General features: G+C 38.4%; 1 protein-coding gene across 2 annotated transcripts in view; it reads left to right on the top strand.

The window, feature by feature from the left end:
* Window positions 1-497: 497 nt before the first annotated feature.
* RAD54B (RAD54 homolog B) overlaps window positions 498-14,888 on the top strand; it is a 96,317-nt gene continuing 81,926 nt past the window's right edge. For both annotated transcript variants that reach the window (XM_032610503.1, XM_032610501.1), the window contains exons 1-2: window positions 498-613; window positions 6,730-6,880. In XM_032610503.1, the coding sequence (XP_032466394.1) occupies window positions 6,746-6,880 (135 nt within the window). In that variant the 5' untranslated portion in view covers window positions 498-613; window positions 6,730-6,745. The remainder of the gene's footprint in view (window positions 614-6,729; window positions 6,881-14,888) is intronic.

Here is a 14,888-nt window from a genome sequence, read left to right as displayed (position 1 = left end):
TTACATTAAAGGGCCCACGACCTATGTATTTCTAACTAGTCACCATATTAAAAGGTGTTGGACCAACTTTAAAACGTCAGTTCACTTATTTCAGCTGGGTACCTAAAAGGAACATATTAACAAAGTCGTTGAAATTCCCTCATTCCTAAAATGCGGCATAATTTAGGAGCTATATGGTAAAAATCCATTATATTTGTATATTTTTACAATGCAGACAGACCATCAAACTGCACGAACATATCCATGTAGATGTTCTCAGATTTAAGAAATATGCCTCATCTATCTTAGGATGTGGTCTGTAGCCTCAGCATGAACATCATGCCTGACCGTAGGCAGCAAATAAATACTTTCCGAATTGAACCATAATCCCGAATCCAACTTGGCAGAGGTCAAGGAGAAACGCAAAAACACTTGCGCAGTGATGCGATAAGGTCGTCCAATCAGAGTCGAGCTGGACTGGGATCTGCGGAAGGAAGGTAGTGCGCACGCGCGATGGGCTCGTCCGCAATTGGCAGCGCCGAGGCGGGAACCTTGAGCTGCTCTGTCGTTGAGGGAGCGCTGTCTCCTCCGGTTCCTCCTGGCTGGTGGCACAGCTTCCTTCGGATCCTCTCTGGTGCGTCCCTGGAGGGGGAGGCTTGTGAGGCTGCGACAGCCTGTAGGCTTGTGTGGGACAAAGAGGGGAGAGGCGCCGGAGTAGGCCTCCGACAGAGGAGGGAAGAAAGGCGGCGGAGCGCCTGTGGCCGCCTCCTGCGGGTCTGGGAGCGCGGAGGGGTCTCAAGTGTGAGGGGCGCCTTCGCTGCTGGCCGTGGGGTGGCTGGTGGCGGAGGGCGCGCCCTGGGGGTGTGTTTGTGGTGGGGAGGCCGACGCGAGAGGCGACTCCGGACGGTGGTGCTTCCGCGCCCGCACTGCGGTCAGCCCGCTCGGCTTCTGTGGCGCTTGGGTTTCTTTCCCCAGGACTAATCTCCACTCTCCTGCACGGTATTAATTAATAGTAAGTAACGGAAGATTTTTGTAGGCCGGTTTAGCGAGGCCACAAAATCAAAGGAGCGATTTAAGCCACGAAGTGAAATAACTGCTACCTAATGTAGTTAGAAGGCGAAAAGCAGAAACAGCAGGGGAGGTGCGTTGCTGGTTCTTGACTGTTTTATTTGCATTCTTGCGTCCTAGAGGTTTTTTTTTCATACTAGAGGTTTGATGGTTGCACCCCATCCCCCCTTCAAAGCCAAACCGAATCCACAGATTCTGGTCATAATCCCCTTTGTCGAACTTCATCCTTTGTTATCCCCCCTCGCGGAAACTTTGTTATCTCTGCTCTTATAGGACCTTATGTATGAAACATCTAATAATGATTATCATAGATAGTAATATTACAGGTAACATTGAGTGCTTACTGTGTGTCAGACTTTGTACTTTTAAGTATTTCATTTAATCCTCCCAACAATCTTATGAGTAATTATTGTTGTACCGCCTGTCATAGATGAGGAAAGGGAGATACAAAGAGGTTATGTAAACTGTGCAAGATCACATGCTTGGAAGTGTCAGTCCAGATTTATATTCAGGCATTTGCCTCCAAAACTGTATTCTTAATTATTACACAGTGCAGTGTATTAAATTGCCAAGTACTGTAGGCCTTGTGATGTATCATCAGCCTGGATTTGACCTTTTACTTGGGAGAACAGAAGCAGTAGGTGTTAAGGGTGTAAGAGATGTTGGAACATCACAGTAGGGCTGCCAAATGGGTGTTATTTTTAGGGCCTGGGAAGAGGGCTCAAATAGCACTAATTTAAGAAGTAATAATGATCCAGAAGCATTTAGGGGGAAATATACTGATGTCTGCAGTTTACTTTGAAATGCATCAACAAGTTAAATGGCTTGATGGATGCCTAAGGTCATATATAAATGGCAGAGCTAGAAATCAAGCCAAGGCAGGCTGGCTCCAGAGTGTTTTCTTAACCACTGCCCTGTGCTGCTTCTCATATGCCTGCATACTCAAATTCATTATTATTTTCTTTAGTTTACAGGTTAAATAGAAGGGTTGAAAAATTAGACATTGTGTATTAGGTGTAGAAAAGTTTAAGGGTTTAAGGTAGTGATTCTTAGGATTTAGTGTTGAAAGAAGTTTTAGCAGCTAGTCTGTTCTCTTTATTTTATAAATGAGGAAGTTGATATACAGAGCATTTAAATAGCTTGCCCAAAGTTTCTAGTTACTGTATTTTTCTAGTGTTCCTCTTAAAAAGGTGTCAGTCTGCAGGCGGGTCTGACTAAATGTAGAGAATGGAACCTGTTAAATTTCATGATGTGGACATCATGTTTTTTTTAATTTTAAGTAATTAATATATTTTTATTTTTGGCTGTGTTGGGTCTTTGTTGCTGCGCGTGTTGCTAGGCACGCGGGCTTCAGTAGTTGTGGCACGCAGACTCAGTAGTTGTGGCTCGTGGACTCTAGAGAACAGGCTTAGTAGTTGTGGTGCACGGGCTTAGTTGCTCTGCAGCATGTGGGATCTTCCCGGACCAGGACTTGAACCTGTGTACCCTGCATTGGTAGGCAGATTCTTAACCACTGTGCCACCAGGGAAGTCCTCTGGTCTGTATTTTAATTGAGGTTTCTGTTTATTAATTCTTACACCACTACTAATCCCTCAAACTATATAAAGCCTGGTTATTTATCGAATACTCATGTATGTCATCATTTTTAAGTTGCTGTACTTGGGAAATGTCTAACCATCAGTGATGGCGTGTCACAGCTTAATTGGCTGCAGTTCTTTTTTTTTTTTGGTAGAAAATTGGAAATATGTAGGAAAGAACTCAGAAGAAAATAAAAAATCACTGGTAATTCTAACATCTAGACATAGTCAGTGTTAATGTTGTGGCATGTGTTTTTCTAGTCTTTTAAAAATCTTTATAGATGTGTAATTTACAGTTTATAATTCAATGCGTATACTTAGATGAGTTTTGACAAACTTGTAATCATACTACAATCTGATGCAGGTTATCTCAGTCACCCCGAAAAGTTCCTCATGCCCCTTTGCTTTCTAGTCTTTTAAAAAGTACAAACACACATACTATTTTTTTAAATAAAATTGGAATGATGCTGAACATGTTTGGTAGCCATTTGTGAAATTAAAACTTATTATTTTTAGAGCAGTTTTAGGCTTACAGCAAAGTTGAGGGGAAGGTGGAGATTTCCCATATATCCCTGCCTTCCCTCATTATCAGCATCCCTCACCAGAATGGTACATTTTTTACAGTTGACACACATAAGCACCCAAAGTCCATAGTTTACAATAGTGTTCATTCTTGGCATTCTACATTCTGTGGATTTGGACAAATATATAATGACATGTATCCATCATTAGGGCATTATACAGAATATTTTCATTGCCTTAAAAAATTCTGTGCTCTGCCTTTGCCTCCCTGCCGCTCCCCTAACTCTTGGCAACCACTGATCTTTTTAATGTCTCCATAGTTTTTCAGGATGTCACATTGTTGGAATCATACAGTATGTAGCCTTTTCAGATTGCTTCTTTAATTTAGTAATATGCATTTTTGGTTCCTCCATGTCTTTTCATGGCATGACAGCTTTTTTTTTTTAAAGTGTGGAATAACATGCCATGGTCTGGATACACCACAGTTTATTTATCCATTCACCTACTGAAGCTTGGTTGCTTTCAAGTTTGGCAGTTACGAATAAAGTTGCTATAAATATTTGTATGCAAGTTTTTGTGAGGACATAAATTTTCAACTCTTTGTTGAAAGGAGTTATCCTATGTTAAAAGTATGTTCAGTTTTGCAAGAAAGTGCTAAAATGCTTTCCAGAATGGCTGCACCATTTTGCATTCCCACCAGCAATGAACAAAAATTTGTACTGCTCCACATCCTCACCAGCATTTGGTGTTGTCAGTGTTCTGGATTTTCTTCATTCTTGATGACATCTGATGTGGAGCATCTTTCCATGTACTTATTTGTTATCTGTATATCTTTTGTGATATGTCTTTTAAGGTCTTTGGCCCACTTTTTAACTGGGTTTTCTTATTGTTGAGTTTTAAGATTTCTTTGTATGTTTTGGATAATAGTCCTTTATCAGATGCACCTTTTGCAAATATTTTTTCCCAGTCTGTGGCTTGTCTTTTCATTCCCTTGACATTGCCTTTTTTCAGAGCAGAAGTTTTTAATTTTAATGAAGTCCAGATTATCAGTTATCGTCTTTCATGGATTGTGCCTTTGGTGTTGTAGTTAAAAAGTCATCACCATACCCAAGATCATCTGGCTTTTCTTCTATATTATCTTCTAGGAGTTTTATAGCTTTGCGTTTTACATGTAAGCCTCTGATTCATTTTGAGTTAATTTTTGTGAAGTGTGTAAATCTGTTTCTAGATTCATTTTCTTTGATGTGAATGTCCAGTTGTCTCAGCACCATTTGTGGAAGACACTGTCTTTGCTCCATTGTATTGCCTTTGCTCCTTTGTCAAAGCCTGTCTTTTTGTGGGTCTATTTCTGGCTCTCTATTTTATTCTATTGATTCATTTGTCTATTTCATCAATACCACACTGTCTTGATTACTGTAGCTATATGTTAAATCTTAAAGTCAGGTAGTGTCAGTTCTCTTTGTTCTCTTCTTTCCATATTGTGTTGGCTATTCGGGGTCATTTGCCTCTCCATATAAACTTTAGAATCAGTGTTTTGATATCCACAAAATAACTTGCTGGGATTTTAGTTGGGATGGTATTAATCTATAAAGTTGAAAAGAACTGACATCTTAACAATATTTAGTCTTTCTATCCATGAACATGGAATATCTCTCCATTTATTTAGTTCTTTGATTTCGCTCAGCAGAGTTTTATAGTTTTTTCCCATATAGATCTTATACATGTTTTGTTAGATTACACTTAAGTGTTTCATTTTTATGGGGTGCTGATGTAAATGGTATTGTGTTTTTAATTTCAAAGTCCACTTATTCATTGCTGGTATGTTGGAAGACAATTGACTTTTGGGTATTAACCTGGTATCTTGCAACCTTGCTAAAATTGCTTTCTGTAGCCATTTTTTATTTGATATATAAAAAACATTTCTCACATCATTAAACAGTCTTTTATTTTTTTTAATTTAAGGACTTATTTTTATTTTTAACTTGGAAGTATTTTTGATACCAGTTTTTATTATTTTTAAAATATTTATTTATTTATTTGGTTGCACTGGGTCTTAGTTGCGGCAGGTGGGCTCCTTAGTTGTGGCATGCAAACTCTTAGTTGCGGCATGATGTGGGATCTAGTTCCCTGACCATCGATCGAACCTGAGCCCCCTGCATTGGGACCGCAGAGTCTTATCCACTGCACCACCAGGGAAGTCCCTAAACATTCTTTTAAAATGTGATTTTTTTCCCCCATTAATGGCTGTAGAATTATTTATATAACAAATACTGAATGCCTTCTTGTGTTGGTACTGGCAATATAGTGATGAATGGAATGTAAGACTTCATGCCTGATCCAGGAGTTTACAGCTTGGGTGAATTAATAGGTAGTTTCATTACAGTGTGAAAAGTGCTTGGGTAGTGCACACGTAGGAAGGGTCTCTAATCCAGTCTTTGAGCAGAGATGAAGAGGGCTCATAGTTAAGAGTCCTAAAGGATAAATTGGAATCAGTCAGGCAAAGGAAAATGCTAAAGGCATTCCCAACACTGTATAGGGGAAAGTTTGTTCAAAGGCCTAGAGGAAAAGAGAACATGGCTTGCTTGGGAAACTGCAGTACTACTCACCATTTTAGTGGTGTATGAAGAGAGTGTGTTCCATTTTGTGGATGTGACGTAACTTATTTGTCTAGTACCTTGTTATGGATCTTCAAATTTCCTTTTTTTCTCTTACTATAAGTAATATTGGCATGATTACCCTTATACATAATTCTTTGAGTATATCTTTGGTAATTCCTTAGAGTAAATTTCCAGAAGTGGAATTTCTGGATTAAACAAATAATTTTGGTAGCCATGTACATCCTTGTTGATGCCATATCTTGTGTAGTGTTTTGTGAGATTACTTTGAATAAGAGTGCTTACTGCCGTCCATTGCAGAAGCCTGATGTGTGCATGTAATGTTCTTGCCTTTTATCTGTCTCACCTGTCCTGTCCTGGTGGAAATAATATTGAGCAAAAGTTTGGAAACCTGGTTCTAGTCTCTTGATTAATATATTTAACATATCCCATGGTTTTAAAAGGAGATTGAACTGTAAATGTGTTCTTTTAATTGCCAGGATTTTATTCATTCATTCAAAAATATTCTTTAGTGATTATAATGTATCTGGCTTTGTGGTCGAAGCAGCTTACAGAGTGGTGAAGAAAAGAAGAATGATTGCTACCCTCATGCAGTTTATGGATTAATGGAATAGAAAAAAAGCAACATGTTGGATGTATGTCTGTGAATAATTATGTTTCTTTTGATTTTGAAACTACTATCTAAATTGAGTTTAAGGCTATATAATCATTATCTAATCTATAGTTTTATCAAAATTGATACAATATATGCTCAGGTTTACACCATGTAATTTAAATCTTAAATATTTTTCAGAAGCCTTTTGTGATGGAAAATAAAATGCTACCAGCTGTTGAATTTGTTTCCTAAGGCTTTTTACAGGTTTATTCTCTTATATTTTTAAAGATGTCATGATTGTAGTTATGATATACTTGGAGGTGATTCTAATCTGACTTATGATTAGATCATTTTTGTTTTGGGTATTTTTCAGGTTAATACTGCTGAATATGAGACGATCGGCAGCACCAAGTCAGTTGCAAGGGAATCCCTTCAAAAAGCCAAAATTTATACCGCCAGCAAGAAGTAATCCAAGTCCTAATGAAGAGGTTACAAAGCTGAATTCAGATGTAAAATTATCTGAGGTAAAAAAACAAAACAAAACAGGAAAGGAAGTATAATCTAGAGAAGCATGTATTTTTTAAAAAGTGCCATTTAAACAGGTAGTAATACTTAATGCCTGTATCTCTGATAAATTCTTCTAAAAACCTTAGAAATAATGACTAAATATATATATTTTAAAGGAATGACATAAAATAAACTTGGGTTAGGTCTGTAAAATAAACTTTTGTTAACAGTGAAAAATACCTCTGCAAGGGAAGGGGTGGAGATTCTTGTTAAAAAAAAAGTTGTTCTGATCAGTGTTCTTTTTAAAGGTAACACATAAATACGTGAAAACTTTAAGGCACTTTAAAGAGAAAACATATAAATAATGCTTTATATCACTGTTCTGGACACTCCCTTTCATTTATGCTTGTAAAAGTAAGTGCTCGAAACAGTCTTTTTTTTAAAACAAATCTACATTATTTATTTATTTGTTTGTTTGTTTATTTGGTTGCGTCAGGTCCTAGTTGCGGCACACGGGATCTTCTTTGTGGCCTGTGGGGTCCTTTGCTGTGGCAAGCGGGCGTCTCTCTAGTTGCGGCGTGAGGGCTCCAGGGTGCGCAGGCCCAGTTGTTGCAGCATGTGGGATCCCAGTTCCCTAACCAGGGATTGAACCCATGCTCCCTGCATTGGAAGGCGGACTCCCAGCCACTGGACCACCAGGGAAGTCCCGAAGCAGTCTTTTTTTAAAAATTTTATTAATTTTTATAAATTTATTTGTTTTTTTTGACTGCGTTGGGTCTTCGTTGCTGTGCGCGGGCTTTCTCTAGTTGCGGCGAGCAGGGGCTACTCTTCATTGTGGTGTGCAGTCTTCTCATTGTGGTGGCTTCTTGTTGCGGAGCGTGGGCTCTAGCCACACAGGCTTCAGTAGTTGTGGCTCACGGGCTCTAGAGTGCAGGCTCAGTAGTTGTGGCGCATGGGCTTAGTTGCTCCGCGGCATGTGGGATCTTCCCAGACCAGGGATCAAACCCGTGTCCTCTGCACTGGTGGGCGGATTCTTAACTACTGTGCCACCAGAGAAGCCCCTGAAGCAGTCTTAATATATATTCTTTACTATTAAGATGAAGGATTGTTTTAGTCTTAGGTATATAGAAGTTATATAAAGGTTATATAGAGCATATATAAAATGGGCAGTCCACACTTCTGCTACACTACAGTTCTCTGATTCATTTATGTTATGGAGATTAAAGTCTACTAATATTTCTTCTATTTTTTTTTATTATGGTAAGATATGTATAACATAAAATTTGCCATTTTACCATTTTTAAGCGTGCAGGTAGGTGGCATTAATTTCGTTCACACTGTTGTGCAAAAATCACCACTGTCTGTGTTCAAAACTTTTTCATTACTCTAAACAGAAACTTTGTAACCATTAGGCAATAATTCCCTGTTCTCCCCTCCGGTCATCACTATTCTACTTTCTGTCTCCATGGATTTGATTACCCTAGGTACCTCATATAAATGGAATCATAAATATTTGCCCTGTTGTCTCTGGCTTATTTCACTTAGCCTGACGTTTTCAGGATCATTCATGTTGTAGCAGGTATCAGAACATCAGTGCTTTGTATGGTTAAGTAGTATTCAGTTGTATATGTATATACTGTATTTTGTTTATTCACTCATTTATTGATAGATACTTGAGTTGTTTCCACTTTTTGGCTATTATGAATAATGCTGATGTGAACACTGGCATACAAGTTTCTGTTTGGGTACCTGTTTTCAGTTCTCTTGTGTATATACTTAGGAGTGGAATTGCTAGATCATATGGTGATTCTGTGTTTAGATTTTGAGGAACTACCAAATTGTTTCCCTAGCTACTGAACCATTTTACATTCCCATCAGCAATGTATGAGGGTTCCAGTTTCTCCACATCCTCAGCAACACTGGTTATTTTCTGTTTTCATTGCTGTTGTTTTTTTTGTTTGTTTTGATTATGGCCATTCTTGTTGGTGTGAAGTGGCATTTCATTGTGGTCTTGATTTGCATTTTCCTAATGACTAGTAATGCTGAGCATCTTTTCATGTGCTTATTGACCATTTGCTTATCTTCTTTGGAGAAATATCTGTTCAAGTCCTTGGCTTTTAACTGGTGTTTTGTCTTTTTGTTGCTGAAAACATCTATTGATTTTTGACTCTGTGTTTTTTGGCCTGCATCTGTTTATTTTATCTTACACTCCTTTAGAATTCTGGCCACAATGTAAGGAGAAAACTATGTAAGCATAGTTTTTAATTTTAAATAAGGTTTCTTTTTGTACAAGCAGCTTTATTTAAATACAATTCACATACCTGTAGTCTACCTACTACAATTCAGTTGTCTTTAGTATGTTCAGAGTTGTGCAGTGCTCACCAAAAGAACATTTTTATCATTCCAGAAAGAGACCTCATACACATCAGCCCATCAAAATCCCCCAGCCCTTAGCAACCACTAATCTACTTTCTGTTTCTATATATTTATCTATTATGAACATTTCATATAAATGGAATCACACATGTGGCCTTTTGTGACTCACTTTTTTCAGTTAGCATAGTGTTTTTCAAAAGACTCATCCACATTGTAGCATGTATCAGTAATTCATTTCTTTTTATTGCTGAATGTATTAGTTTTCTATTGCTGCTGTAACAGGTTACCAGAAATTTAGTGTCTTAAAACAATGCAAATGTGGGACTTCCCTGGTGGTCCAGTGGTTAAGATTCTGCCTTCCCATGCAAGAGACGTGGGTTCGATCTCTGGTCAGGGAACTAAGATCCCACATGCTGCAGGGCAACTAAGCTCACACACCACAACTACTGAGCCTGCGCTCTCTTGAACCCACACACCACAACTAGAGAGAAGCCCATGCGCTACAACGAAGAACCTGTGCACCACAACAAAAGGTTCTGTGTGCCGCAACTAAGAACCAATGCAGCCAAATAAATAAATATTTAAAAAAAAAGAAAATAATGCAAATGTATTATCTTACAGATCTGTAGGTCAGAAGCCCAACGTGGGTCTCACTGGGCTAAGATCAAGGTGTTGGCAGGGTTGCATTTATTTCTGGAGGTTTTAAGAATGTTTCCTGGGCTTCCCTGGTGGCGCAGTGGTTGAGAGTCCACCTGCCGATGCAGGGGACACAGGTTTGTGCCCCGGTCCGGGAAGATCCCACATGCTGTGGAGCGGCTGGGCCTGTGAGCCATGGCTGCTGAGCCTGCATGTCCAGAGCCTGTGCTCCATAATAGGAGAGGCCACAACAGTGAGAGGCCCACATACCGCAAAAAAAAAAAAGAATGTTTCCTTTGCCTTTTCTAGGTTCTGCAGACCACCTACATTCCTTTGCTCATGGTCCCCTTCCTACGTTTTCAAAATTGGTAATGGTGGTTTGAGTTCTTATATTGCCATCTTTTTGGTTCTCTGAAACTGGAACTCATTTGGTTAGATTGAGCCTGCCTGGATAATTCAGGATAATCTCTCTATTTCAAGGTCCTTAACCTTAATTGCATCTGCAAAGCGTCTTCTGCCACATAAGGTAACATATCCACAGGTTCTGGGAATTAGGGTGTGGACACCTTCTGGAGGCATTATTCTGCTTGCCACACTGAATACTATTTCATTTTATTAATATACCGTATTTTATTTTTCCATCTGTTGGTTGATGGGTGTTTGGTTTGTTTCCATTTAAAAAATTTTTTAGGTATTATGAATAATGCTGATGAATATTAGCGTATAAATTGTTGTGTAGACGTATTTTTTTTTGTTTTTGTTGTTTTTGCGGTATGTGGGCCTCTCACTGTTGTGGCCTCTCCAGTTGCGGAGCACAGGCTCCGGACGCGCAGGCTCAGCGGCCATGGCTCATGGGCCCAGCTGCTCCGCGGCATGTGGGATCTTCCCGGACCAGGGCACGAAGCTGTGTCCCCTGCATCGGCAGGCGGACTCTCAACCACTGCGCCACCAGGGAAGCCCCTAGATGTATGTTTTCATTTCTGTTGGGTGCATTTCTAGGAGTGGAATTGCTGGATCATATGATAATTCTGTGGTTAACCTTTTAATAAAATGCCAGACTCTTTTCCAAGGTGGCTGTACTGTTTCATTCCCACCATTAGTGTATGATGGTTTCAGTCCTCCACATCCTTGTCAATACTTATTATTATCTATTTGATTATAAACCATACTGTGGATGAAGTAATATCTCATTTGGGATTATGGTTTACATTTCCTTGATGGCTGATGTCATTGAGCATCTTTATATGTGCGTATCAGCCATTTGAATATCTTCTTTGGAGAACTGTCTATTCAGATCCTTTGTCCTTTTTTTAAGTTGGATTATTTGCTTTTTATTATAGAGTTGTAAGAGTTCTTTGTATATTCTAAACATAGGTCCGTTATCAGATATATGATTTGCAAATATTTTCACCCATTCTGTTTTTGCCTTTCACTTTCTTGATGGTTTCATTTGTAGCATAAAAGTTTAAAATTTTTACGAAGTCCAGTTTATCTGTTTTTTTTTTTTTTTGGTGTTGGTAGTACTTGTGGTTTTAGTGTTATATCTAAGAAGGTCATGAAGATTTACTATATTTTCTTCTAAGAGTTTTATAGTTTTAGTTCTTACATTTCAGCCTGTGACCCATTTTGAATTAGTTTTCACGTATGGTGTGAGGTAGGAATCCAATTTTATCTTTTTTCATGTGGATATCTAATTGTTCCAGGACCATTTGTTGAAAAGACTGTATTTTTCCCCCATTGAATCGTCTTGACACCCTTGACTTTATGTTTATTTTCTGATGGAGTTTCTAATGACTAATTCCAAACCAAAAATGCTGATTTATTCTTTTCCTGTTATAATTAATATCAAGAATCTAAATAGTTGTCTTTAAAAACTAATGAAGTAGGCATTTTTTGAAATTATACAGCTATTTTAAGCAAGGCAACATGCGAAGCGCAAAAGTATTAAGCTTAGCAGTCAACTTTAGTGTCCCGTTACTTTGTTTATTCCATTCTTAAATTTTTGTTCTTGAATTATTTCTCATCTTAGATTGGATTAATCCAGACTGAGAAAGTATTGTTTTGGTGACTTCAGGGGTTTTATACTTGAGTGGTCTGATAAATACAAAATCTGGAACAGATTGAGCATCAAAATAAATATACTAATGGATAATAACCCACTGAATAATGTGGGTTATTTTAGGAGTCTGAATCCGTACTAATACAACTAAATAACTAAATGGGGAGGAGCGTAAGCTCTTTCTCAGAGTGGAATGCTAAATCATAAAAATAAAAGTAATGATGGTGTTGGAAAATATTAATGGATTCCAAAACAAGTGGGTGAATGTTTGGTCAGGAAATAGGATATTTGAATAGACTCAAGCATCTCCTTACAACATACTTAAAAAAATTACAAATAGAAAAATACTAGCTTTGCAGGAATACCTGGTAGACACCACTTTAATCAAGTGAATGCCTCCTGTAATGGGACAAATTAATATTATGTGCCTCTGGTATGATGAACTGTGATATTCCTGTCCAAAATGCATAACCTGAAACTCATCATTAGGAAATATCAGACAATCCAGATAGAGGAGCATTCTACAAAATAACTGGCCTGTAGTCTTCAAAAGTGTCAAAAATCACAAAAGATAAATAAAGGTTGAGGAACTGTTCTAGATTAAAGGAGACTAAAGAAACTTGTTGATTAAATGTATTGTGTGACCTGGGATTGGATCCTGGCTCAGGGAAGAACTATCAAAAGACATTGTTGGGGTAAGCGACCCCATTTGAATATGAACTGTGGATTGGGTAATAGTACTATACTACCAATGTTAAATTCTTGGTTTTGATAATTTTACTGTGATTATGTAAGAGAGTGTCTTTGCTCTTTGCAAGCACACTTTGTAGTATTTAGACATAGAGGAGCACAGTGTGTCCAGCTTACTTTCAGATGTGTATATACACACACACACACACGGAGAGATAGAGGGAAAGTAAAAGGAGCAAAATGTAAACAAATGATGAATTTGGGTAAAGGGTATATGAGACTTCCTTGTATTATTTCTGGATTGTTTAAGTTTAAAATTATATAAAAATAAAATGTTGCAAAAAATAAAATTTAGGCCTTCATTAGTTTATTGCCATGACTTACTTTATTTTTTATTTATTTTTTGGGATCAGCAGTAATCTTTTTTTAATTAAAAAATTTTTTTAATAGATCTTTATTGGAGTATAATTGCTTCACAATACTGTGTTAGTTTCTGTTGCACAACAAAGCGAATCAGCCATATGCCTACACATGTCCCCATATCCCCTCGCTCTTGGGCCTCCCTCCCATCCTTCCTATCCCACTCTAGGTTGTCACAAAGCACTGAGCTGATCTCCTTGTGCTTTGCTGCTGCTTCCCACCTGCCAACTATTTTACATTCAGTAGTGTATATATGTCGATACTACTCTCACTTTGCCCCAGCTTCGCCCTCCCACCCCATGTCATCAAGTCCATTCTCTATGTCTACCTCTTTATTCCTGCCCTGCAACTAGGTTCATCAGTACCATTTTTTTAAAATTGCATATATATGCTTTAGCACATGGTATTTGTTTTTCTCTTTCTGACTTACTTCACTCTGTATGACAGACTCTAGGTCCATCCACCTCACTACAAATAACTCAATTTCTTTTCTTTTTATGGCTGAGTAATATTCCACTGTATATATGTACGATGTCTTCTTTATCCATTCATCTGTTGATGGACATCTAGGTTGGTTCCATGTCCTGGCTATTGTAAATAGTGCTTCAGTGAACATTGTGGTGCATGTCTCTTTTTGAATTATGGTTTTCTCAGGGTATATACCCAGCAGTGGGATCGCTGGGTCATATGGTAGTTCTATTTTTAGTTTTTTAAGGAACGTCCATACTGTTTCTGTAGTGTTTGTATCAACTTACATTCCCACCAACAGTGTAGGAGGGTTCCCTTTTCACCACACCCTTTCCAGCATTTACTGTTTCTAGCTTTTTCAATAATGGCCATTCTGATGGGCGTGAGGTGATACCTCATTGTAGTTTTGATTTGCATTTCTCTAATAATTAGTGATGTTGAGCATCTTTTTATGTGCCTCTTGGCCATCTGTATGTCTTCCTTGGTGAAATGTCTAGTTAGGTCTTCCCCCATTTTTTTAACTGGATTGTTTGTTTTCTTGATATTGAGCTCCATGAGCTGTTTGTATATTTGGAGATTAATCCTTTGTCTGCTGTTTCATTTGCAAATATTTTCTCCCATTCTGAGGGATGTCTTTTTGTCTTGTTTATGGTTTCCTTTACTGTGCAAAGCATTTAAGTTTAATTAAGTCCCATTTGTTTATTTTTGTTTTTATTTCTGTTACTCTAGGAGGTGGGTCAAAAAAGATCTTGCTGTGATTTATGTCAAAGAATGTTTTTCCTTGTTTTCGTCTAAAAGTTTTATAGTGCCTGGTCTTAAATTTAAGTCTTTAATCCTTTTTGAGTTTATTTTTTTTTTTTTTTTTTTTTTTTTTTTTTTTTTTTTTTTGCGGTACACGGGCCTTTCACCGCTGCGGCCTCTCCCGCTGCGGAGCACAGGCCCCGGATGCGCAGGCCCAGCGGCCATGGCTCACGGGCCCAGCCGCTCCGTGGCATGTGGGATCCTCCCGGACTGGGGCACGAACCCGCGTCCCCTGCATCGGCAGGCGGGCTCTCAACCACTGCGCCACCAGGGAAGCCCTTGAGTTTATTTTTGTTTATGGTGTTAGGTAGTGTTCTAATTTCATTCTTCTACATGTAGCTGTCCAGTTTTCCCAGCACCACTGATTGAAGAGGCTGTCTTTTCTCCATTGTATGTTCTTGCCTCCTTTGTCGTAAATTAGGTGCCCATATGTACCTGGGTTTATCTCTGGGCATTCTATCCTGTACCATTGATCTATATTTCTTTTTTGTGCCAGTACCATACTGACTTGATTACTGTAGCTTTGTGGTATAGTTTGAAGTTGGGGAGCCTGATTCCTCCAACTCTGTTTTTCT

Source organism: Phocoena sinus, chromosome 17, assembly GCF_008692025.1.
Source record: "Phocoena sinus isolate mPhoSin1 chromosome 17, mPhoSin1.pri, whole genome shotgun sequence".
In the NCBI taxonomy this organism is placed as follows: domain Eukaryota; kingdom Metazoa; phylum Chordata; class Mammalia; order Artiodactyla; family Phocoenidae; genus Phocoena; species Phocoena sinus.
Note: the sequence above shows the minus strand (reverse complement) of the source record. Positions and strands in the feature narration are given on the sequence as shown.